General features: G+C 40.1%; 1 protein-coding gene across 2 annotated transcripts in view; it reads left to right on the forward strand.

The window, feature by feature from the left end:
* Positions 1-435: 435 nt before the first annotated feature.
* Positions 436-26399, forward strand: part of SWAP70 (switching B cell complex subunit SWAP70) — a gene marked incomplete at both ends in the record, with an annotated part of 70074 nt that continues 44110 nt past the window's right edge. For both annotated transcript variants that reach the window (XM_084236322.1, XM_084236323.1), the window contains 2 exons: positions 436-534; positions 23928-24068. In XM_084236322.1, the coding sequence (XP_084092448.1) occupies positions 436-534; positions 23928-24068 (240 nt within the window). The remainder of the gene's footprint in view (positions 535-23927; positions 24069-26399) is intronic.

The following is a 26399-nucleotide window of genomic DNA, read 5'->3' on the forward strand; positions in this document are numbered from 1 at the left end:
CTCCATTCCCAGGGCAGGATCAGGGCTCCCTCTTTCTTTGCGGGGAGCCCCGCAGGCTGCTCATTCCGAAGCTCAGATTTTTTCCCCCAGCTCATTTAGGGGGCACGCGACCACCGAAAATGGCCCCGACTGGTCTGGGGAGCACTAGACGGATAGGGGGTGGTGTCGACCCTCCCATCTGGGGAAGAGGGCCTGGTGTTCCCGCCTGCAACACGGACAGACCCGCAGACCCGGCTCTCCCGCCGCAGCGCCTGCGGCTCCCAGCTTGGGATAAGTGGGCGGGGCCGGGGGCGGGGCCTGGCGGGGGCGGGGCCCAGAGGGGCGGGGCCTGTCAGTCAGGTGACGCGCGGTTGGCGACGGCCGCGGCCGAGGGGCGTCAGAGGCTCGGAGGGGCCGGCAGGGTAGATCCGCGGTTGGTGCAGCGGGGCTGCGGCCATGGGGGGCTTTAAGGAGGAGCTGCTCAAGGCCATCTGGCACGCCTTCACCGCGCTCGACCTGGACCGCAGCGGCAAGGTCTCCAAGTCTCAGCTCAAGGTGAGCGGCCCCCGCCCCAGCCGGGTGCTCCGGGCGCTCCCCTGCGCCGCGTGGAAGTCGGACCCGGAGGGCGGGCGGTGGCCGCAGGCGAGGGGGGGGCCGGGCCGGAATGTGGCCGGGCGGAGGGCAGAGCCCGGGATCTAGCGATGTCTGCCTCCCTCTCGTGGTCTGGCTGTGCCCTCGGCCGGGCTGTTACCCCTCCCCGGATCCCCGCGAGCTGGGGGGAAAGCAGGGGTGGGGTCTGTGAGGGGCGAGCCCGGTTGCCAGTTGGCGCCGGGGACCCCGACGTTTCGGAGGCAGCGGGAAGCCCCCCCGGATAACTTCTCAGAGTTTCCCCTTCCCTCTGGGAGAGGAAGGTACTTGCCCAGAGTCTCTGGGGTAGCGCCTTCTCCACGCACACCCCACACCCAGAGAGGGGAGTTGAGCTCCCAGGCGGTGCCCCAGGGCCAGGCCTCCTTTGGGGGCACTTTCTGACTTTTGAAGACCTCCCCGCCCAGGGCCCTCAGATCTGGAACTGGTGGAGGGGTGTGCTGTGTTCTTTGGGGTCCTTGAGTTCCTGGTGAGGAGGACTGATCTTTCTGGCACCCTGCTTTTGCAGTCTTTGTTGTGACTGCCAAAGACCCCACCACTAAGGGGGAGTATATGAGGTATAAATAAAGGAATGCTTGTAAGTTGAGTAACCCCAAGCAGGAAAAGTGGCATTTAGCCAGGAGAAATAGGCAGCTTCTGGAAAGTATAAAATATGGAAGCAGACAAGAAGAACCATTCATAGGCACTTTAAAATATACACACTTTGCTCCTGAGTGTTTTCCTTAACCTCTTCTGGAATGAATTACTGAAGATTGGGTTTGCTCTGTGCATATTTTGTGCACTAATCAAGAGGTTCTTTTGGGTAGTGGCTTTTATGCCTGTGGGACCTAACATTCCCCTTTCTCCCGCCTCTATTTCTCATTTATAAAATCATAGTCTGGACGTGCCCAGGGAGATCATCCAGTTACTCTTTATTTACTTTTAGATTAACATACAGTAAATTTGACTTTTTTTGGTGTCCTGTTTTGTGAGTTTTCGCACATAAATAGATTTGTATAATTACAACAAAATTAGTGTTCCGTCATTCAGAAAAACTTCTTTACGTTGCTCCCCTTCCCTTAACTATTGGCAACCAATGCTCTGTTCTTAATTGGTATAGTTTTTTTTTTTTTAAAGATTTATTTATTTTTATACAAGAGCTGGGGTACAGGCCAGAGGCACGGGAGGGTGAGAGGATTCAACAGAGATAGAGCAGGGAGCAGAACAGGCAGACGACAGAAATACACTGCTGAGGGGAGCAGCGGGCGAGACAGGAGAGGTCTGCTGCGCCATGTGGGATTCTAAATGGAACCCGCACTGCAGATATTGTGCACAGCCTCACGGCGGCGTGGCCCTCAACCCACTGTGCCACGGGGGAGACCCAGTTGGTGTAGTTTTATCAATGTTCTATAAATAGTGTCGTACAGTATAACTTTTTGACACTAACCTTTTTAACTTAGCATAATGCCTTAGAGATTTATCCATTTTGTTGTGCATATCAGAATTCTTTTTATTACAAAGTAATATCCCATTGTATAGATGCGCCATGGTTTATCCATTCAAACTTGTAGACCATTTGTGCTATTTCCAATTTTGGGTGATTATGAATAGAGCAATATTTTGCTTTTTACTCCTTTTATTTTTTATTCACCTATGCCACTATGAAGTGGTTTCTTGTAGATAACATGTATAGTTATCTACATGTTAGGTCTTGTTTTTTTAAAACTTATTTCCTTATATCTTGTTAATTTTTGTGCAGTATTTGATTTCTTCTCTCAGGTGTAGTTCCCCCTGGGTGTTGTTTTTTAACCTGACAATCTCTGGCTTTTAATCGGTGTGTTTTGACCATTTATATGTAATGTAATTATTGATGTTTAGATTTAGGGCTACTATTTTATTATTTGGTTTCTGTTTGTTTCTCATTTTTTGTTCCTCTCTTTCCTTTTCCTATTTTTTAGATTTTTTAAATATATCTTAGTATTCCAGTTTAAAAAATGGTGAAAGATTTATATGATTTGTAGAGAAACTAGAGTATAGTATTCCATTTTAATGTTGAAGTTTTTGCAATTTTTTCCACATAGTTTTTTAATGGCTGCCCTAGGGATTATAATATGCATACCTACCTTTTCACAGTCTGCTTAATATTAATATTTTCACTGTATTACTTTTAACCTTTTGACCTCCCTGATTTATGTAGTAGTTTATATTTGTTAATGTTACACATTGAAAACTCTGTCAGAAAGTGTTAAAATTTTTTGCTCTCAACTATCACTTTTATTTTAAAGATCTTAAGAGTAGCCTCCCCCTCCATATCCCTATATTACCCTTAATTTTACAGACAACGTAGATGATGCTTCTAAGATGCTTGGGGACTTGTCCAAAGTTATAGTTGTAAGGAATAGCTAAATCTAGAACCAGAATTTTCAAATTTTCTAGCCAGTGGTTTTTTTTTTTTTTCTTCCAACGGATGCATGAATGAAATATTTTCTATTACTTTTATTGCACTCCATTCAAAGTTTTCTTTGTAGCTGTTTATAGAAAAAGTGTCCAGAGGATTCTTGACTACAAGCTTGGCAGGCAGTATTAAATCCTAGTTCGTAGCTTTCAGCCATAAGATGTTGATAATGCAACCATGCAAATAAATGTATTTTGTCTTTCTCTTCTATACTTAGAGACTTTGGGATTGACTCAATTCTGATCATCTTGCCAGTATTTCTGGAATTGAAATTAAAATTTTTTTTCAAGATTTAATCTATTAATTGATTAACACCTTTGAACGAAGCACAGCTTTTTCATGTGTCTCACTAAGGCTTCAGAATAGAGGGAATGGATTGTTTGTATATACATGTCAAAGTCTCAAAATTTTTTAAAGGCTCAAAACTTTAAAGAAATATGCGTGTATATCATGCATACACATGTATCTCTAATTTATTTATTTGTTTGTTTGTTTGTTTGTTTTTGTTTATACATGCACTGGGTACAGTCAGAAGCACGGGAGGGTGAGAGAATTCACCAGAGCCAGATTGGGGAACAGAACAGGCAGAAGGACTGAAGTACATCACTGAGGGGAGCAGTGGAGTACAGGAGAGGTCTGCGCGCCATGTGGGACCCTCCTCTGGTGGCCGGGGAGCAGCCGGGGATCGAACCAGCGCCGCAGAGGCTGCGGGCAGCTTCGCAACCCAGCGCTCAACCACTGCACCACCGGGGAGGCCCGTATCTCTAATATTTTTATGGAAATTAAAAGTCAGGCATTTTGGTCTTACCATTTGTACAAGGTTAAGCTCATTTACCCTAAAAGACAAAGAAGAGTTGCCTCTTGTAGATCCCTGTTCTTTGTACTCTGTCCCATCCAGTGGGAAAAGAAGCTCGGAGGATTCTGAGGATAGAGGAATTGAAAATACTTAAAAATTGCTATTTACATCTCTCTTTTTTTGGTGTTTTTGATTCTGAAGTTCTGTGTTCATTGATCCATTGGCTAGGAGTAGAATTTTTGCCTAATTTGTTCATTTGTTTATACAATAACTATTTGTGTGTATACTCGGTAAGATACTATGATGGCTTCATTAAAAAGATAACTATTTTTATGCTTTTAAGAGTTATTATCTCCTTAGAGGAACTATCATATAAATAATGTATCAAACAGCAGACTAAATTTGTCATGTCCAGAATGAAGGTTAAACTTTATTGCTTTGGTAAGCTATATGGCATTCTTAACTATTTTTGATACTGATTTTTTTTGTATTACTTTCACAACTTTTTACACAGTGAATGGATACTTTCACTATGTAATGGACACTTCATATATTAGATACTGTGTCCACATGCTAAGGGTGATATGATAGTAAATGTGTGGGTGAAATAAAACAAATAAGATGTCAGATTTTTCTCTTTGAACATGTGACCTTTCCCTCTTCCCTAACCTGGGTAGAAGTTGTGTTGGGAGGAACCCAAGATGACCCTACTTAGGGCTTGCTAGGGAACCGTGGAGCCAGTTGGATCCCAGGTTGTCCTCAGTGGCTCTGCCTAGCCTCAAACCCACCTGGTTTTCCACCTTTCTCTCCGGTCCCTCAACCCAAATTTCCAGACTCTACCCAATGTCTCCAGGACCAGTAGCTGACTAGGGAGCAAGGCAGTGCCCTGGGGGAGGCACCCAGATCTACCTTCCCAACATCCATCCATGGACAGCTCTGCCAACCAGGGGGAGAAATGTCCTTCTCTTTCTTCTCCTGGGGCCATGGAGGGTAGAGAGGTATCTCCTGGGTCCCCCCAAACACCCTGTGTATCCATATAAATAAATGTGATTTTAATGGTGCCTCCCCCACTAAACTTTGGGAGGTAACTTAAGAGAACAAGCAACCTTTAGATTTAATTTCCATTTTCTTGTATGTTACTGCAATTGATTTTTATTTGACGGATCTGCTGTTTGATGGATTATTTATGTGACCTGTTAGAAGATTTGATCTCAGTCTTCTGATGAGCCACATTGTTATTCTCTTCCATGCTGCACAAATTAGGTATTTGTTACCTCTGTATTTATTATGTTGTATAATCCCTTTCACACTTTTTCATGATCAGTTTGATGTTGATACATTTTTTTAGTTTGAAATTCATGGAGTTCTAGTGAAACTCAATGCTCTTGCCTCTGTCTTGCATGTTAATCTTGCAGGATAGAGTATTTTAGGTTGGAAATATTTTTCTTGTAGTACTTTAAATATTTTCTTTCCCTTCTTGCTTGTAGGGTTTCTACTAAAATGTCCAAGGACAATCCAATTGGGTGTTCCTTTATAGGTTACGTTTTCCCCTCTTGGATCAGGACATCTGGTTCATTTTCCGGATTGATAATGGTTCTTAAAAATTATTTCTTTGGGGCCTCCCTGGTAGTGCAGGCGGTTGAGCGCAGAGCTGTGAAGATGTCTGTGGCCTCTGCAGTGTGGGTTCAATCCCAGCCAGCCTGGGAGATACCCACATGGCACGGCAGACCTCTCCTGTCTTGCCTACTGCTCCCCTCAGCAGTGTATTTCAGTCAATCTGCCTATTCTGCTCCCCACTCTGTCTCTGGTGAAACCTCTCACTCTCCCACACATCTGGCCTGTACCCCAGTTCTTGTATAAATAAAATCTTAAAAAAAAGAAATTATTTCTTTGAATAAATTTTCTCTTTGCCTTTATCTTTTTTTTAAACTTTATAGACTTTTAAAAAAAGATTTATTTATGCATACAAGAACTGGAGTACAGGCCAGAGATGTGTGTGGGGGTTTGAGAGAATTCACCAGAGACAGAGTGGGGGATAGAACAGGCAGAGTGACCGAAATACACTGCTGAGGGGAGCAGCGGGCGTGACAAGGGAGGTCTGCTGCACCATGTGGGTTTCTCCCTGGCCAGGGATCGAACTTGTGCTGCAGTGGCTGTGGGTATTTTCATAGGTTTCATCTTAATCCCTTGCTCCACCAGGGAGGCCCCTCTTTGCCTTTATCTTTCATTTCTCCTTCAGGGACCCCCAAGATGTGGATTTTTTGGTCTATCCCAAAGAGCTGTTACACTATTGTTTTTTCTTAGTTCTTTTTCCTCTTTGTTCTATTAGTATGTTCTCTGATATTGTGCTTCCAGTCTCACTAATTCTTCCTGTTGCTTATATTTTTTTCCCAATGAGGTCTTTCATTGAAATTTTTCATTTGAGACCTCCCTGGTGGCATAAGGGGTTAAGTCTCAGTGTTATCACCTCTGTGGCCTGAGTTCGATCCCTGGTCAGAGAACTAACCCACATATGGCACAGCAGACCTCTCCTGTTGCCCGCTGCTCCCCTCAGCAATGTATTTCAGTAAAATCTGCCTGTCTGCTCTCCACTCTTTCTCTGGTGAATCCTCTCATGCTCGCATACCTCTGGTTTACACCCCAGTTCTTCTACGCAGAAAAAAATAAATCTTTAAAAAAATTTTTATTTGGTCATATATTTTTTAGATCATTTATTTTTATTTTTATTTTTTTATAGAGGCATGTTTATTTTTTTATTTATTTGTTTGTTTCTTTGTTTTGTTTATACATGCACTGGGTAGAGTCAGAAGCGTGGGAGGGTGAGAGAATTCACCAGAGCCAGAGCGGGGAGCAGAGCAGGCAGAAGGACCGAAGTACACTGCTGAGGGGAGCAGCGGGCGGCAGGAGAGGTCTGCGCGCCATGTGGGACCCTCCTCTGGTGGCAGGGGAGCAGCCGGAGATCGAACTGGCGCCACAGAGGCCGCGGGCAGCTTCGCAACCCAACGCTCAACCCCTGCGCCACCGGGGAGGCCCCGATCATTTAGTTTTAATTGTAATGGTCTCACATTTATACTTTCCTGTTCTACATCATCTACTTATTTTTTTAAGTTCAGCAAACATTGTTATAACTGTTACCTTAAGCTCTTCAGCATATTACATTTGCTGGGCTGAGGCTTCTCTTGGGTTTGTGTTTTGTTTTGACTGTCATTTGTGATGTGCAAGGATATGCTCAGCAAGTAAGTATTCAGGCTTCAAGTAGCAGAGTTGTATGGTGGAGAGCCACTGTATTCCTCTCCCGCAGGTCAACTTCTGGGCTTAAATGTTTTATGTAATCTCCTACCAGCTTAAACCTCAAGCTGTATTTGAATAATAGACGTAGTACTGGGTGAGGATTATAATCGAGATAGGGGGCCACATGCCAGGAGTTATTCTCTTTGCTTTTCAAGTATGGAGTTTTACTCTGGACACTTGCTCCTGTTATTAAGATCCAGGTACTTAAACTCTGGCTAGTGAAAGCATTCAGTTGTTGTCTTGGTTTTTGCTGTGGATGGGAGTAAGGCAGGTATTTTATGTATCACAGTCTCAGGTGACAAATTATAGCATCTTCTATGAGGAGACACATGTGATCTATCCAGTTCAGCCTCCATATAATCTAAATTGGGAACCTCAGACTCAAATCAGTATTTTCAGTCTGTATTCTTACAGTTCTTCAGGAGTGTACTCACTTCCCTGCATACCAACTCTATGTACCTCTTTATCCACCACAGTGCGGGATCTCCAGCGTCCCCAGTGTGACTATATGCCTAAGTCCTCAACTGTAGAGGGGCTTCCTGCAACATCCACAGCTCTCTTGTGAGTTGTACTGCCCCATTATCAACTGCAAACAGTTCAATTAGGGTTTTTCTTACCCCTTTCTACCAGGCCATTGCTCCTGATTATACGATATTTAATCTTTCAGGGGATATTGACTTTGTTCTGCTTCAATTTAATTATAAATATGTGGAGGAGTTGAGTTCAGTGTTTTCACACTATTGCCATCTTGCCAGGCTGCCAATAAACAACTGTTAGAGAAGGCACTCTTTCCCTCCATATGTATATTATATTACTTTATATATGTTATATTACTTAATTACCCTATCCTTAAGAAAAGTAAATTCTGGTGGTAGAGATAGGACATGAAAATACTGGGTAGAAGATTTAAGTGTGATGGAAGATAAGGAATCATGAGGTCTTAGAGGAAGAGGTGATTACTTCATAAAAAAATTTCTTGTAATGAACTCTGAAGGAAGCTAGGATGTGATTATGTAGACATGAGGAAAAATGAAACTCATTCATTCACTCATTCAATTGGTATTTGTTGACTGTTATTAGCTCTAAGGTACCCCTGTGAACTTTTGCTGGAGAAAGAAATTAATTAGACATTTATGGGAATTTCTGTGTAACTTATTTAGATTGGAGTGTAAAATATGAGTGTGTATTTTGTATGTATATGAGAGTTATTGCTGGTGATACAAGTTGTAGAAATAGATGGGATTAATGCAGGTACACATTGAGTGAAAGGCTAGTTTGGTAGATGCGACAGGACTGCCAAGTTTTCTGAGGGATAAAGGGCCATGATCACTTTAGAACTGCACTGTGGAATCACTTCAATGGTAGCATAATTAGCGGACTGGAGTGCACTGGGCAGATCAGAACTAGGAAACTGTTAAGTAGTCGGGAGAATGGGGGCTACAGGTGGTGAGAATGAACAAGAAGAGTTTGGTGGTTAGAGGAACTTTGTTGTCCTCGGACTGACTGTGATTGGGTATGAGGAGAAATGGAAAGGACAGAGTCAGGAATGCATCACATTTCCACTACAGTTGAACAAATTGATAGTAGTGTTTTTAATAGAAGCAGGAAAGTCATGAAAAGAAACTGTTTAGGGAAGAAATGGTAGTTTTGAACATCTATGTAGAGTTTTGTTTATTTTGTTTTGTTTTTGAGGTCTTTGATGGATGGGTATCTTTTGATGATGGATAATTAGCTGGAGATGATATCCTTGGGAAGTGTGGTCTGTCAGTATAGCAGGCCCTTTAATAACTGTTTCATTGTAAGATTGATAAGGAAAATGTAAAATCTTTCCTGGCTAGGGCCACTGTGTGCAGTTTGCACATTTTCTCCATGTCCTCCATGTCTCGGTTGTCTGGATCCCTTCCATACCCTAAAGATGTGTGTTAGTTGATTGGCATGTCTTAATTGCCCCACTGTAAGTGTAGGTATGTATATTAATACACTGTGTCATGGAATATGCCTGTCCAGGTGTCGTACCTGCCTTGCCCTCTGAGCTGCTAGGATAAAATAAGTTCCAGCCACCTGGGATCCTGAACTGGAATTGGGTTGGAAAATGAATGAATTAATGTGTGAATATAAATTATTTTTTAATATTAAAAATATTTTGGCCTTTCTTTAGAAGTTTGGTGATGTTTTCATTACCAGAAATTTGCTGGAGGAATTTAACTCATATATATCTGTTAGCTTGTGATAAGATTGGTTTTGTTGGGCCTCCATGGTGGCGCAGCGGTTGAGCGCTGGGTTGCAAAGCTGCCCGCAGCCTCTGCAGTGCCGGTTCGATTCCCGGCTGCTCCCCGGCCACCGGAGGAGGGTCCCACATGGCGCGCAGACCTCCCTGCCGCCCGCTGCTCCCCTCAGCAGTGTACTTCGGTCCTTCTGCCTGTTCTGCTCCCCGCTCTGGCTCTGGTGAATTCTCTCACCCTCCCGCGCTTCTGACTGTACCCAGTGCATGTATAAACAAAAACAAATGAACAAGCAAATAAATAAATAAATAAAACATGCCTCTATTTAAAAAAAAAAAAAAAAAAAGATTGGTTTTGTTATATACTTTTTTAAAGTGGGGTGAGAGGATTCACCAGAGACAGAATGGGGAGGAGAACAGGCAAATATACTGCAATACACTGCTGAGGGGAGCAGCAGGTGAGTCAAGAGGTTTGCTGCACCATGTGGGTCACCTCCCTGGCCAGGGATGGAAATCTGTGCTGCAGTAGCTGTGGATAGCTTCACAGTGCTGACATTTAACCCCTTGTGCCACCAAGGAGGCCCCAGTTATATATTGTTTTGCTTAAAGTCAGTTTCCAAGAACCTGCCCCTGGTAATAAGTATCCATAATGTACAGGATCTGGGAGTTAAAGGAGATTCATTGATGGCCTCCAGGAGAGGTCAGAGGAGAGGATGAGAGGAAGACTCAAAGCCAGAAATCAGACATCAGAACATTTTAGTAACATTAGAAGTGAGGGAAAAGAGATTTTCAAGGAAGACATTACATCATCTCTTTATCTTTGAGTCACTTTATAATAATCACAATAGTTTACACATATATTTTAGAGATTTGTAAAGTAATGAGATTGATTCTTCTTTGCCATAACTGATAAACTATGTGTTTCTTCTTTATAAAGAAGTTGTGAAAAATTTCAATTCTTGGCATCATTTTGGGAATAAATGTGTGTACTTTAAGGAGATTACTTTGCAGTATAGTATTTATTTTGGTAACTGTTTGAGACACTGCAACTAATACCATATTTTTGAGTAAAAAAAATTAATAAAGTTAAAACTTAAAACTCAAAGAAAAAGTGATTAACACAAGAAGATATTTCATTGCTGCAGAAATAGACCTTCATTGAGTGTTAATAAAATAAAAATACAGAACACAGAATTTAAAGAAAGCATTTATGACTTACAGAAGATACTACAGAAGCAGATATTGGGTTATTAGCTAGTCAAAGTGATGTTTCCTTGTAAAACAACTAGTTATGAGGTCATTGCTGGTGTATCATCTTGATTCTTCATGAAGTAACCCCCTCCAGACAAAACCAGAAGCCACCTCTGCCGCACTTTCCTTATTTTGATCCTTTCTTCTTCCCACCATTCTCTGTGATCTCCTTGAGGTTATTCATGCAGTTATATACCCTCTGGACGGAACCTCTGGCTCTTTGACTCTAGTTGTGGCTTCCTGGCTCCACCCCTGAGTTGCAGCTGTTTAGGTCTTCACCCCCACATCCAGCCTGTACCCCATATAGAAATCATCAGCTGTATTAGTTTAATTTGCAATAAGATTGTTAGAAGACCGCTCGTTGTTTTATTGTCATATTGACTTGGTATTACTCTGTTTTACAGGTTGGGATACAGAAAGACACTAAATTATTGTTTAAGTTAAGCTTTTTCTAATTGTGTAGAGATTTACTTTTCAGTTGCTGAAGTATTGGGTTGTTGGAAAAGTCATGACATGTTTATTCTATGTTTTTGTTGCAAAAATTGCGTCATGACTTTTCCAACACAATAGCTAGCAAATAGGTCAGTGGTGGGAAAAGAAATTCTTCAGAAACATATTCTCTGCATGCCTTTAAATTTGTTTTCATTAAGTCCTTCCTTAGAACAAATTGTAGATTTTAAGACTGTTATTTTGAGTCCAGTTTTAGTATACTCTATGATAACTGATGGGAGATAAAAAAACTACTGAGAGATAGATGGAAAATTTATATTCTGCACAAGGAAGGTGCTTGGTACTGTAGGTTGCTGAGTAAATATCATTGAGTTGTATGTTAAAATTCTTTTTAACCAGTTTTTTTCTTGATTTGTTTTGGTATTTGTGCCCTTTGTCTGTATTTTTTTTCCTAATGAGGGACATTGTGTTTGGATTCCATATTTTGGGAAACCTTACTAATATGCCACCTGAAACAGGCATGGTTACTTTTAGGTTATGATGAAAATTTGCAGAAGTCATAATGGAAATAAGTATAGGGCATATTATTTGAAGTAGAGGCAATACTTATTTTTTCCTCTGCTGATATTTAAAAATTGTTAAATTATTTATAATTTCTTTTGTCTTACTGAGTCTGTATCTCTAGTATTACTTAGAAATACATGTAATTCCAAGGATACTTTTTAAAAAGAAGGCCATTATTTAAACAAATGTATATTAAAAAGAAACTTTTTGAATCATTCATATATACACAGTATAAAATTTGTAAAGTTCAAAAGGACATTAACAAAAAGTAAGTTTCTTCTAACCCCTGATCCATACTAGTTTCTTGCCCTGAAGGTAATAAACATTATTACTAATTTATATTGTCTTCAGAGATCAAAATGTACTTTAAAATGAATACTCTCATTGTTATAGTAGTGTTTTCCTCTTAAATATAGCAGAATCTAGTGACACGTTTGCAAGTTCTATTACAACTTTGCAGTTATGGTTGTCTTGTGAATTACATGTCAGTGTTGGAAATGTCTTGCAATAACCTCACTGGCTCTGCATTTTTTTTTGTTGTTTTTTGAAACACAGTTTTTGTTTTATTTTGCTTAGTTTCTTTATAAATTGTGCCCTTTTGATGTAAAAATAATTTCAACTGTGATGAGTATCTAAATGAAAAAGTTTTTTGAGGAACAGCATGGGTAGTTTCTTTTCTTATCGGCAGATTTTTCAACGAAATGTTTTTTATTCCTTGCAGTTGGTTCGTATAGTGTGTGAATAATCATGTGATCTTTTACTGTCTGGGTGTTTGGCCTCAAAAATTTTTAATCTTGCTAACTACAAAAGCAATTGAGCCATGTCAGTGTGGTCAGGTGAAAATGTAAAGGAAGTAAGTTCAGTAAAGGATTTTTATTGTATGTATGAAACACAATGTAAGAGATATGGTTACATCTTGTGAACTTGGCATGTATAGTATTCCCTTCCAAATCTTTAGTGTTGTGTTTCTGTTAACCCCTGGGATAAAAGTTGTTTCTTTTAGGGGAAGGGGTGGGAAAGAATCAAACCACTTTGTTGAGATCAGACATGCTTGGATAGCTTAGTATCTCTCCAATATTACAGTCACAGAAAGCAAAAGTTGTTTCTAAGAAACTAAAACTCTAACTTAAAAAAATAGGAGAAGCAGAGTCATAAGCAAATCTATAAAAGTCTTTGTAAATGTATTTTATTTTTCACCCAAATAAAGCTATACAGACAACTCTCTAAGTGAAGATGTATCAGAGATAATTTTTGAATCTTAAAACGGTGATAATGGATTCTCATTGTTTCTGTTCTCCATTCCTTACTTTCTAGAAACTTTTCAGTCAAATAGCTTGGAAATTTTTTCGTGTTTGAAGTACATGCCAACTTTTGCTTCATTGAATATAATTGCAAACTGAGGCACTTTGTGTGTCTAGCCCTCCATCTTAATAGCCAGTGCATTTCTAATTTTGTGACTCAGAGCTCTTAACCTTCCCAATCCCCATTTTGTATTTCCTTTGAGGTCTCAACATAGTCCCAGAGGTATATAGTAGCTAAAAGCTAGATATGGAAGATGTGTTGAGTGACTGTTTCCACTTACTCAGTTTGCTGTCAGAGTAAAAAATTCTTGTCCCTTTCCAATAGAGCTTTTATAGTCCCCTCAGTGATAATTAGCACAGTGATAATTAGCACAGTGAAAATCGGTCCCTCTTGGTAGCTTTTTGCCTGAGCTTCCTTTATCTTCCCCATGATTTCCTTTCATAAATTTATCTTTTTTTCTCTGTTTTCTGTTTTTTCTTCTCATTCTATCTTCAGGTGCCTTCATTTTTCCTCAAAAAATTTGTGTCCATTTAAAATTAAAATTTTCAGGGGCCTCCCTGGTGGTGCAAGGGGTTAATCGCCGCACTATGAAGCAATCCAAAGCCTCTGCAGCATGAGTTCACTCCCTGGGCCAGCCCGGGAGACACCCACATGGCGCAGCAGACCTCTCCTGACTCGCCCGCTACTCCTCTCAGCAGTGTATCTCAGTCAGTCTGCCTGTTCTGTTCCCCACTCTGTCTCTGGTGAATCCTCTCACCCCCCGCATCTCTGGCCTGTATCCCAGCTCTTGTATGCATAAATAAATAAATCTTAAAAAAAAATTAAAAATTTCAGCAATTCATTGTGGATTTCAGAAACCGTTTTTAAAAGAGTAAGATAATTTGTTTAATTTTAAATATTTAATGTTGAAGTTACAATATTTGGGTTATATTATTAAAAGTTAATTTTACCTGTTTCCTTTTACTTTAAAAATGTAGCTGTTAAACAATTTTAATTCCATGTGTGTTTTGCATTATATTCTTGTTGGACAGAGCTGCTGTAGAATTTCAAAGGGAGTTGCGGAAAAGATGCTGACAATTTTATAGATAAGAAAGGTTTCGTGAAGGAGGTGGAGCATCAGCTTTTTCTGAGGGAATGGGGCAGACGTTGTCTAGTATAGTCTCAGAAAGCAGGCAAATATAGTGGGAGTGTTATACGTAAGAGCAAGCACTGAAAATTGAAGTATCTGTGAGCAATAAGGAGATATTCTGGGTGAAGAAGAAAGTTCATTTTGAGGCAATAGTGGAAAATTAGGATTTAAAGGGAGAAGAGGTAACATTTTAGGTGTTTTTGTTTCTGTACAGAATGGATGGTTAATATATGTATTTGTTGACTGATGGTCTGTGTCAGAACAAATCCAAATTGATCTTATAAAGAGGGAAAATCATTAAAAGTTTTTGGGTGGATGTATGATAAAGATATAGGTTTTTTTTTTTTTAAAGAATTATTTATTTATGCGATCAAGAACTGGGGTACAGGTTAGAGGTGTGGGGGGTAAGAGGATTCACCAGAAACTGTGCAGGGAACAGAGCAGGCACCTTGACCAAAGTACACTGCTGAGGGGAGCAGCAGGCCAGTCAGGAGAGATCTGGGGCTCCATTTGGGTAGCTCCCTGGCTGAGGATCGAACTCAGGCTGCAGTGGCTGTGGACAGCTTTATAGGCTGCATCCCAACCCCTTGTGCCACCAGGGAAGCCCAAGGTATAGTTTTGAAGTTCTTTTGATGATATCAGTATGATGACTTAGAGGTGAGAGACTGGAGATGGGAAGATCATTTGGGGGGCTGCTGTAAAAGTTCATGGATAGGCTGGCTGGCTAGGATAGTGGCAGTGGGACTCAAAAGAGATATATTAAAGTCTTGTGAGTGATGTAGACCAAAAAGACTGGCTATTAAAATATAAGGAAATTTAAGAGAAATGCTAGTCAACAGGGAGTAAGGGAACATACTTTAGTGCACCAAGGATTGGAGGAGCTGGGTGAAAGAATGCTTCTCAGGGATGAACCATTGGTCATTGACCTTACACAAAGTGGGAAATTCCTCTATATGAAAGATTTGGAAAGTAACCGTTGGAGGAACAGTAAAATATGTCAGGAGCAAGCATAGGTTGGGGACTCAGAAAACTGTCTCTACCCTGTTACTTGTGTCCGTGGGAAGTCAGTTTTGTTTGCTGGGCTTCAGTTTCTTTTTTTGTAAAGTGTGGAGTAGTGGAGATGTTAAAGGTTTTGCCTTCTAACTTCGTTAACTTGATGGGTATTACCTTGGTCATATCCTGGTGAGTGGTTGATGTGAAACAGCTCTTTGTTAGAGTCTCTGAAGGGAGAATGGAACCTGCTACTGAGGCCAATGAGCCCTTGTTTCCTAGCCTTGTGTTCGCTTGGTTAGCCTTGAGCCAACAGAGCAGCTCACTCAGTGGAGAGGAGTTGGCAAGGGGTGGGGGTGTGTGTGTGCGTGACTTGAATTAGAGCTGGAAATCGAACAAACTATAAGTAAAAGAGGTAGAAGTAGAGGAGATTTCATGCTTGTGATGTTGGGGGAATGGTAATTCGAAAGTCAGAATCAGCGTGCAGAATCTGTTTTGTCCCCTTTGGATCTGTCATTTGTGAGACAAATTTAGAGTAGAAATCTTTAGTATTAGTGATATAAACTAGAGCACAATGAGAGATCAAGACCAGAAAGAGAGCTGAGAGTCTTTAGGATACAGGTGACTTGAAATTGTCAGAATAAAAGCACTTTTTAAGAAGAGAATGAGGAGAAAGAACTCAGGATTGAAAGTTGGATTTCGGGAAATATCTAGATTAGGAGGATGAGGGGGAAGGAAGTGATACTATCAACGCATCTTTGTAGAGGAAGAAGAGCTTAGAAAATGCAAGCACACCTCAAACTGCAGGTTTGGTTCCAGACCACCACAGTAAAGGAAATATTGCAATATAAGTAGTCACATGAGTTTTTTGGTTTCCCAGTGCATGTAAAAGTTATGTTTACACAATATTGTAGCTTAGTAACTGTCAAATAGCATATGTTTTCAAAGAAAATGTGGACTTTAATTTAAAAATGCTTTATTACTAAATACTGCTAATTATAATCTGAGTTCTTCAGCAAGTCATAATCTTTTTGCTGGTGGAGGGTCTTGTAAATAATGCAGTATCTGTGAAGTGCAGTAAAATGAGGTATGCCGCTAATATGTCTTAGGACCAAAAAAACTCTTAAGAGTTGATGATCCAGGCCTCCCTGGTAGCACAAGTGGTTAAGACGCAACCTATGAAGCTATCCGGAGCCACTGCAGCACCAGTTCAATCCCCAGCCAGGGAGCTACCCACATGGCACAGCAGACCTTTCCTGACTCTCCCGCTGTTCCCCTCAGCAGTGTATTTCAGTCAGTCTGCCTGTTCTGTTCCCCACTCTGTCTCTGATGAATCCTCTCATCCCCCACACCTCTGGCCTGTACCCCAGTTCTTGTATGCATAAATCAATCAATCTTTTTTTAAAAAAAGTTGATGATCCAGACTACCAAGTGCAAAGACTTGGGAGAGTGACTTGTTCAAAAGATATCTCACCCTGGTGGGTTCTCTAGGAAGCAGATGTTGAGACAGAGCCTGGAGTCACAGGGTTATTGGGGAGAAACAACTATAGAAAAAAAAGAGAGAAGGGTGGGAAAGTAAGATTGGGAAAAGGAGCTGTCAAACCATGATATGGACTTGACACAACCAAGATCTCTAGAGCAAAACTGGCCTACTGGAGGATTCCCACACTGAAAGGATGCCTCTGCCTTGCTCAGTCATTGACTGGTTGGGGACTGACCTGAGAAGAGTGTGACCTTGGTGCAAACTGAGCTAACTTGCTTAGTCATTGACTGATGTAAGCCATGAAGGTTTTAATAGCTGAAGACTGTCAGGTAACCATAGCTCTTATAGCTGGCCGGCAGTTCCTTTCTTGAGGAGAGATCTGAGTGGTACACTGAATATCTGTGTCTGTCACAGAATACTGTTGAAAAAGCAATTTCACAGGTTGATAAGGATAGAAGCCATATTATTAGCATCATAAACAGGATAGAGTGGTCAGAGTGGGGCAACAAAGACAAACCTCAGATCCATGATATTTATCAGCCCCATGAATGTGGTTTTAGATCTTCTCTTAAAGAGGAATGTATTAAACTGAACTATCTGATTTTTTTCTATAGAGTTCTCTCTCACACACTTATTCTTAATGAGTTTTTTCCTCAGAAATCTCTTTTTGAATTTTGAGTAGCTGAACTATTTTACTGAGGAGTTATACCTGCTAATTCTAGTGGTGTAAATAACTAATGGAACCATTTATTCCTCCTTTTTTTATTGAAAGTGATCTGAATTAGACAGTACACCTAAACAAAAATTATTTCCAGAAACAGTATAATGAAATAAATTTAAAAATTCAAATCTACATAAGAATGATGGAGAAGCAAACTAAACTTAAAAAAGAAAGGAGAAAAAAAATTAAGTTTCACAATTAACACATATAACATGGAGAAACCCACCATGACTGAGTAACTTGTGCACGCAACTTCAGATGCCATATTAAATAGCTGAACTAAAAAAGAAAGACTCTGGGGGAAGAAAGGGAAAATCAGTTAGGTAGTTTTGCAGCATGGGGGAAGTGAGGAGGCGCAGTAGACAAAGGTAGGCAGATTTAAACTCTTCATTCAAGATTAAGCTTTCCATTTAAACCTTCTCCATAGAAAAGAGATAAGGAGATTAAATCTTCCAGAGGAAGACCCTTACCCAGGGAAGTTTATCTGTAAATTTCAAAAGTAACTTCTGAAGAGAGCACACACAGGACAATTATAAAACCCCTGTTCCCAGCGGCCCATGCCAGAGATAAGCTAAGCTAGAGATTAACTGACAGCAATAAATATCCCAGCACATCCCCTCCTGGCAGGAGAGACCTCTGCCCCTGGCAGTAAATCCCAGCAGAGACCTTCTGTGCAGGAGAGTCCCTGCCGCCCTCCGCCCTTGCTGGCCAAAAAACTCCCACAGTAGCCTGACCTTATAAAGACCTTTGCTCCCATTTTGGGACGCAACTCTTGGCCTGCAGAGAGTCACCTCACAGACTTTCAATAAAGCCCACTTTTGTCTGATACTCTTGGTCTCCTTTCTTTTCTAACAACTTCCACCTTGTCTTCACACCTTTTACTACAATTAAACCAGGCTTTCGCCAAAAAGACATATTGTGGGGTGGCAGATTTTTGTTCCCCTATAGTTTCTATTGTGAAATTTCTATTAATATCCTGTTGTCCTTTTTTCTATTAGGTATTCATCTTTTACTTAACATTTTCTAAGAATGATTTGAGTATTGGAGCAATTCACCTTTTTAAATTTTTGGTATCTTCTTAAAGGGAAATTTTAAAAAATTATGTGGTAAAATTTACCAGTATCTTCTGTTTAGTTTCTGAAAGAGGGCTAAGTTAATGAAATATCCAAATAATTTATTAAGGGTGGTTCATTTAGAATGTAACTAGTGACACATACTGTCGTTTAGCGGCATATGTCTTATGGACATCACAACAGCTGGTTTTGAGTTAGATATCCTACCTTAATCCATCTGTAAATGTTATGTTCCTACCAAGTCTTCCCTTAGTCCTTAGTCCTGTGCTAATCCCTGCAGGCAGGGTTTCCTTCCCCGCTGAGCTGGAGTTGAATATTTGAGGTATCACTAGCATATGAACCGGAATACAGCTAAACGCCAAGTAGTTCTACGGGCAGTTTTCTAGAGTTTATGAAGAATGACCCAGTGTTGAAGGATGTGACTAGGCAGAAGGGAATCCTTCCAGCACAGGGAATTGGATATTTGCCAAGATTGCCATTACTAAAGTATTATGGCTCTACTGTTACATGGGAATTTTAGAAAAATTCATCTGGCATTTATGAAAGCCCTCTGCATTCTGGGCAGCATGCTCTAGATACTATGGGAAAGCAAAGGTGAATAAGACATGGGCTCTTCTTTCAGGAATTTACAGTGTTATGGGAGAGAAAAATCACATGTAGTAGTATAAAATAAATAGAGCATGGAAAACAGAATTTTCAAGACCAAATAAAATGTCTTGGTTTTAGGGGTGGAGGCTTCAGAAAGAGAAGGCATTTGTTAGGTAAAAAGGCCACCAGTTGGGGTGCTTAGAGCAAGGATATGGAGGAGGAAGGGGATTGGTACAGTGTTTGGTTTATAGTGAATAAACTTGTTTGGCTGGATTTGTTTGGTGCAGAAGGGAAGGGAAAAATAAGTCTAGAATGGTAAAATGGAGCTGGCTTGTGTAGCGACTTTAATTCTGAACTCAGGTACTTGAGTTTTTTTTTATTTCCGTAGGCTATTATGATTTTTAGACAAGGGAATTATAATGTGACAAAAGCAGCTCTAGAAGATTAATTTGGTAAAAGTGTCTAGGATAGTGATTGATTGCATTCAGAACCTGAGAGGGCATTGTGATGACATTGAGAATTTTGAGGCAGAATACCGATAAAGGTAATTGAAAAGAGAGCAAGTAAGACTTAAGCAGTGACAAGCAGGAAGAAAGGATATTTTCAGGAAAGGGAGGAAAATGACTCCATGTGGTAAGGGGCAGGGCTTCTCTTAAGACAATGCTCTTCAGGAGGGGGCATACCCGCGTTAGGAAATTGGTCATTCTTATTCATTGTTAAGAAGAGTTTTCTGGTAACTTGCCATTAGCTTGAAATTTTATAAGTCAGACAGGAATTTTCATATTTAAAAAAAAGATTGCCCTTTATGAACATAATTCTATGATTATGTCGGTTCAGATAAACTTGTTGGAATAGAAATCCCCACCTCCCTTTCTTTCTGTGTTGAACTTTGCCCATTACGCACATCCTGTGAAGGGAAGCTGTGTGTGAGTACAGAGGCACATTTCAGAGAACCTTTATAATTGCTGTATCTTGGGAGGGAGGAGAATGAGCATGACACTCTTATGCTAAAACACCAGTTTATTGTTCGTCATCCTTGACTTCATTTTCATTGTAGTTGGGGCAAAATGCTTAAAAAGGATAAGTGGCAAACCACTGAACAAGAACAGACCACACGAGCAGGACTCTTACAGCTAGTTAGTCATCTCTTATCAGCCGAGGCCCTGCAGAAGCAGTAGCAGACAGCCATGAAGGTACTGGAGAGATGAGTTTCTGGCCTGGATGTGGACCTTTTTATTGTCGTAACAGTAGTTAATTCTTCAAATTGGGAATGAGAGCAAAGTTGCTTAGCAATTATGTGGGTGCAAAAAGAATGACCTTTGGAGGAGCAGACATTTGAAGTGGGATCAGTTCAGCTCTTTTAAGAAACTTGCAAACACCCTGAGTAGAGTGATTCAGGGTCAGTCTTTTTACAAATCTAGAACTCACAGTCCTCTGTCTTCCTGATTGCTTTTTGTTCTGATCTGCTTTTAAGCCTCCTTATCTGGAAAGGGGCTAGTGTCTCCTGGACAAGTTTCCCCCACAGTTGGGTGGGTGGTAGATGATAGGAGCTCTTGGAGAGTAGCCCCAGATTTCTAGACATACCTAGATCTTTGCCACTGAATTTATCTTGGTTCTGCTAAATTATGCCAGCCATCTTGTTGGGTGCTAGAGAACTGTGATAGGGGTGGGGACACCCCAGTTCATCACTGCATCTTTGCAGCAAGTACATGCATGGCCATGGGTTCACTTTTGTATAGGCAGGGCTGTTTTTTTTTTTTTTTTTTGAAAGATTTATTTATTTATGCATACAAGAGCTGGGGTACAAGCCAGAATGTGGGGAGGTGAGAGGATTCATCAGAGACAGAGTGGGGAACAGAACAGGCAGATTGACCAAAGTACACTGCTGAGGGGAACAGCGGGCAAGACAGGAGAGGTCCCCTGGCCTGGGATCGAACTTGTGGTGCAGTGGCTGCGGATAGCTTCATAGGTTGTGTGTTAACCCCTTGCGCCACCAGGTAGGCCCAGGTCTATCTGTTTTTCCAGAAAGAGAGAAGGTGGCCCAGTATGAAAAGTTGTTACTGGAACCTAAGGCTTGCGTTCTAGTACCGGTTTCACTACACATAAAACTGTGATTTGGTGCTCATCTCCTCTTTTCTGACTCACCCTCTTTCTGTGTAAACTAGCAGTTACATCTCTTCCCAGGGTTGAGGCTAAAATGGACTAATGGGAGATAAAAATCTCTCTTAAAAAGCATAAAATGCTGTGTGAAGCTTATGGAACTTTTCGTTTTTACTAGTATATATTAGGCCTTTAAGATATTGGTTTCTTTATACATTTTGTTTTTTATTTAAAAAAATTGAAATACTCTCTAGGCTTTTAAAAAAACTGCTGGTAATTTTTTTTTAAAAAGCTCACTTTTTCTCTTTTAATAACAAAACCTTTTCAGCTATCTACTAAGGATTGAGTTTTAAGGGTTTTTTTGTTTGTTTTAATTTTAGAGACAAATCCAGCTCCTCATTTTACATTGAGGATCCTGAGCTAAGTAAGTAGCAAAATATGAAAAGTTAAAAAAGGTTAAGTGACAAACCACTGAGCAGGAACAGACCACACAAGCAGGCCTGGTGCTCAGGCCTCCTCCTCTAGGGTCCTTGTTACTGTACTGTGCTACCTCACAGTTTGCTTAACTACATAAAGGTGGTTAAGAAAGTTATCACTAAATTTAGCTCTCCCTATATTTAACAAAAGTACTGCTTAATTATATAAGGTCTCTGCCAGAACTTTAGTGACGCCCAAAGACAGCAAAAAGGTATGGGAGTGGGAGAGGTTTGTGTCTTTTTTTCCCCCATGAGGACTTTCATTAATCAATTTATTTTCTCATGTTATTCCCCAGTTTAGAAAGCCTTCCAATTGCTCTTTTTCCTGTGCAAAAGCTATCCTTATTTTAAGACTTTGGGTGCATTTCACTTCCTCTATGAAGTCACTGCAACACCCAGTTTCTCCATTCTGGACTCAATAATTATTGCCCTCAAACTCACTAGTCCATTCATTGTGGTACATTGCTGTGGAACATGTCTCCTTTTATACCATATAACTAGGGAGTGTGTTAATGTGGAAGAAAAAGACATTAAAGATAATTAGATTTATTTATGTGATCATTGGCTCATCGCTTTTTAAAAATACTACATTTGTTTTTAAAAATGGGTAGTACATTTTTGAATAGGTACTTTTTTTCCCCAAAACATTATAAAAACATGGGATGTTCAGAGAAAAGTCTTCATTTGCGTCTCATCTGTCATCAAACTAGGCTTTCCGCCACTGTTGTTTCTTATTTTTTTTTCCTTTTTTGTAAGAGGTGGTATACTATATATGGTCTTAGGTCTGTATTTTTTTCACTTCATTTATCTTGGAGATACTTTCATATCACGCTACACAGTGACTTCTGTGTTGTTTTTAACATTTTATGGATGTACCATAATTTAACCAGCGACTGGGAATTTTTACTTTGGTAAAGTCCCAAATGATTTCAAATTTTGAATGACCTTTTAGTCTTGTCTGACAAATATGCTCCTTATATTTCTGTAGTATCTTGCAACTTTTTAAGCTCTTTACATTCTTGAAGTTGATCCTTACAAAATGCCTTTGGAGGTAGATTTTTCTATTGGTTTTACTACGTAAATAGAAAGAGAAATTATCTTGGATTTTGCTGACTGTGGTACAAGATTCTTCAATAAAAGCTCCAACCCTGCTCTTTTCATGTACTCTACAACTGGCAAATAGGGGTTTTGCTTGAGAAACACAGCCTGCTTTGTAGGGGCTGATAAAAGTCTTCATTACTTCATTTATAACCATTTGTGAGTTTACTTCCTTTACTTACTTACTTCCTTAAAATCAGTAGAGCATGTTGAAAAGGATCTTCACATAAATGAAGCTTTGAGAAACAAAACAAATGCAGAAAGAAGATATGCAAATGTTCTTTTTATAGAAAAAAATTTCAGTCTTAAAAAATCCTGACAGAAATATGTATGTGCAGAAAAAGTGACTTGCTTAGTGGAACTGAAAGTGTTCGTTGAGATGAATTTGGCTCAACTAAATCGTTAAATGGGTAGGGCTGAGGAAAATAAGGAGAATTTTAAACTAGGATTTAGTATCTAAGAAGATTCTCTGCTGAAGAAAGTACAGCCTTAGCTATGTAATATGACCTGTCTAGAATGCACAAGTGAAATGGGAGCGACTTATATTCTTTATTTAATGTGAAACAGGATTGGTATTGAGCTTGCTAATTCAAAGACCAATGTTAAAATATGCTTAGGTTATCTGCAAGTCTTGTAACCTTTTATATATGGAAAGCATATTTTCTGCAAAACATTTTTAACCATTTTGGTGACTTCTGAGTTGTTTTTGGTCTTCATTTTATTATATTTCTAAACCAGGCCCTCAATTTCTTTCTCTTTTATATTTGTACTCTTTTATGCTCACATTGAAAATTTAGGCTAGCATCATGGAATTTTAGAGATGTTTAGGCACTTAGAGATTACTATTTAACATTTGTTTTATTTGCATTAATATGACCCTTAGTATTGAACAAATTAGAAAACTAATATGCAGAAAGGCTGACTGCCCCGGTTAGCCACTTTGTCCAGAACACCTGGCTGCAGGTGTTTTTTCTCTTACTTTCTAATTGACTGACACTGCTCTATTTGGGGAGAAGCTTAATTCTGAACATGTCATTTTGCTTTTTACACCATTTTCTTTCTAATGTGGGCCAATTAAAAAGCTACAAGTATTATTAAATTCACAGCTATTGCTTAGCACCTGGCTCTTTGTGCCCATGTGTGAGAGACTTGTTTGAAGTGAACCAAAACTGAGAGAGGATTATGGGTGAATTATGGGTGACAAGTGGGGAGCAGGCAGCTGAGCAGTACTCTCCATCTTTCTCCAGGTAGCAGGTAGCAGCCAGCTGTGTTCAGACAGTGAAGGTGCCAAGTCTGGTTAGTGGATATCTTTTAATCTATTCTCTTTTTCCCTTAGGTCCTTTCCCATAATCTGTGCACGGTGCTGAAGGTCCCGCATGACCCTGTAGCCCTTGAAGAGCACTTCAGGGATGATGATGAGGGGCCCGTCTCCAATCAGGGCTACATGCCATATTTAAACAAATTCATTTTGGAAAAGGTATGATTCTAACCTTTCCTGCTTACAGCATTGTTGGATTTGCATATTTCATGTGGGCTGCAGAGCCCCTGTTGGGGAGTACACTAAGGAGTTCAGGTGTGAGCATTGCAAACTTGGTTTGATATTTTTCCAGTCTTTTTTTTTTTTAAGATTTATTTATTTATGCATATAAGAACTGGGGTACAGGCCAGAGGTGTGGGAGGTGAGACGACTAGAGACAGAGTGGGGAACAGAACAGGCAGATCTACTGAAATACACTGCTGAGGGGAGCAGCAGGCAAATCAGGAGAGGTCTGCTGCGCCATGTGGGTAGCTCCCAGGCCAGGGATTGAACTCATGCTACAGAACTCTGGCTACAGATAACTTCATAGGTTGCGTCTTAACCCCTTGCCCCCCCCTTTTTTTAAGTTAAAAAAATCTTTGGGTCTTTCCGGTGGCGCAGCAGGTTGAGCACAGCGCTGTGAAGTTGTCCGCAGCCTCTGCAGCGCAGTGGGTTCAATCCTGGCCAGCCAGGGAGATTCCCACATGGCATAGCAGACCTCTCCTGTCGTGCCCGCTGCTCCCCTCAGCAGTGCTTTTGGTCCGTCTGCCTGTTCAGCGCCCCACTCTGTCTCTGGTGAATCTTCTCACCCTCCCGAGCCTCTGACCTATACCCCAGCTATTGTATAAATAAAAAATAAATTAAAAAAAAATCTTTGTTTTCATAGTACCTTTCTTTTTTATTTTATTTTAAAGATTTATTTATTTATTTATCAAGAACTGGAGTGTAGGCCAGAGGTGTGGGGGGTAAGAGGATTCACCAGAGAGAGTGGAGAGCAGAACAGGCAGATCTACTGAAATACACTGCTGAGGGGAGCAGCGGGCAAGACAGGAGAGGTCCACAGTGTCATGTGGGTAGCTCCCTGGGGTGGACGGCCAGGGATTGAACTCATGCTGCAGTGGCTGGCAATAGCTTGTTACCTTGATAGTGCTGTCTTTAACCCCGGGGCACAATACTTTTCTTCTCTTAGAGTCCTTGTTCTATGTGTACTGTCAGTGTGTGTGTGTGTGTGTGTGTGTGTGTGTTTCCTTTGAGGAAACTGTATGTATATTAGTTTTTTTGTTGCTGTGTTAAACCTTACCCCAAAATGTCGTGTTTATTGTCTCAGTTGCTGTAGGTCAGAAGGCAGACAGTAGTTTAGGGGGCCACTGCCTCAGGGTCTCTTTCCCAGATACAAAGTATTAGCCAGGGCTGTGATCATCTGAAAGCTCAACTGGAGAAGGATGTGCTTCCAAGCTCACTCAGTCATCCTGACAGGATTCAATTCCTCACTGGCTGTTGGATGGGGATTGCCCTCAGTTCCTTAATACAGGGACTCCACAGGGAGTGACAATGATTGTTAGTTTGGGTATAATGCAGTAAAATGTAAATACTAAAGGTGATGTCAATTATCTTTACTATTTAGCTATTATACAGCAAACTTTTCATCCTAGCCTTTTCATGATACCACTTGGATGGTTCCTCTGGAGAAAAGATGCTTCACAAATCTAACATGTGTTTGCAAGCCAAATATAACCTGTTGGCATTTGCTGCCACGTTCAGTTTCTCTTTAGTTTGCATAAATAAAAACTAACACATGAATGTGTTGCGTTTAATGTTTTTTTATTTCCTATCAGAAGAAAATAATCTGAACTGATGATACATAAATGACTAAACAATGGGTGATTAAAATATTACAAAAGGTAGCACATCCTTATTGTTAAATAGGCAATTGATATATAAAAATAAACTAAATAAAAAATGAATGTAGTGTTCCTTTACCCTTTCTAGTCTGATTTTCTAGGATTAACTATTACTAACAGGTGAATATTTTTGTGTTCTCTTTAAATGTACATGTAAACACATTTGTAATAATAATTTAAGTTTGGAAAATGTGAACATGTCAAAATGTTGTATTCATATATATTTTTATATAGTATGTGTGTTATTCTATATTGGTCTCACAATACAATTTTCTATTCTCTTTCTCTGTGTATATGTTTATTTTTTATGAGTTTTTTAAAAAAAAATTATTTCCCCTATAGAGATGTGTGTTGCCTTGATCATATTGTGATTAAAAAAAAAGAGAGAAACCATATCATAATAAAATGTCGGATTCAGTTAGACTCACAAAAGCCACATATTGTATAATTTTAATGAAATTTCTAAAATAGGCAAACATAGACTACAAAGGAGATTGATTGGTGGTTGCCAGAAGCTGAGGGGAATTGGTGAATGGTGAATGACTATTAATGGGTGTACAGTTTCTTTTGGGGGAAATGCTCTGTTATTGGATAGATGCAAAACCTTGTC

Source organism: Talpa europaea, assembly GCF_964194135.1.
Source record: "Talpa europaea genome assembly, chromosome: 1".
NCBI lineage: Eukaryota > Metazoa > Chordata > Mammalia > Eulipotyphla > Talpidae > Talpa > Talpa europaea.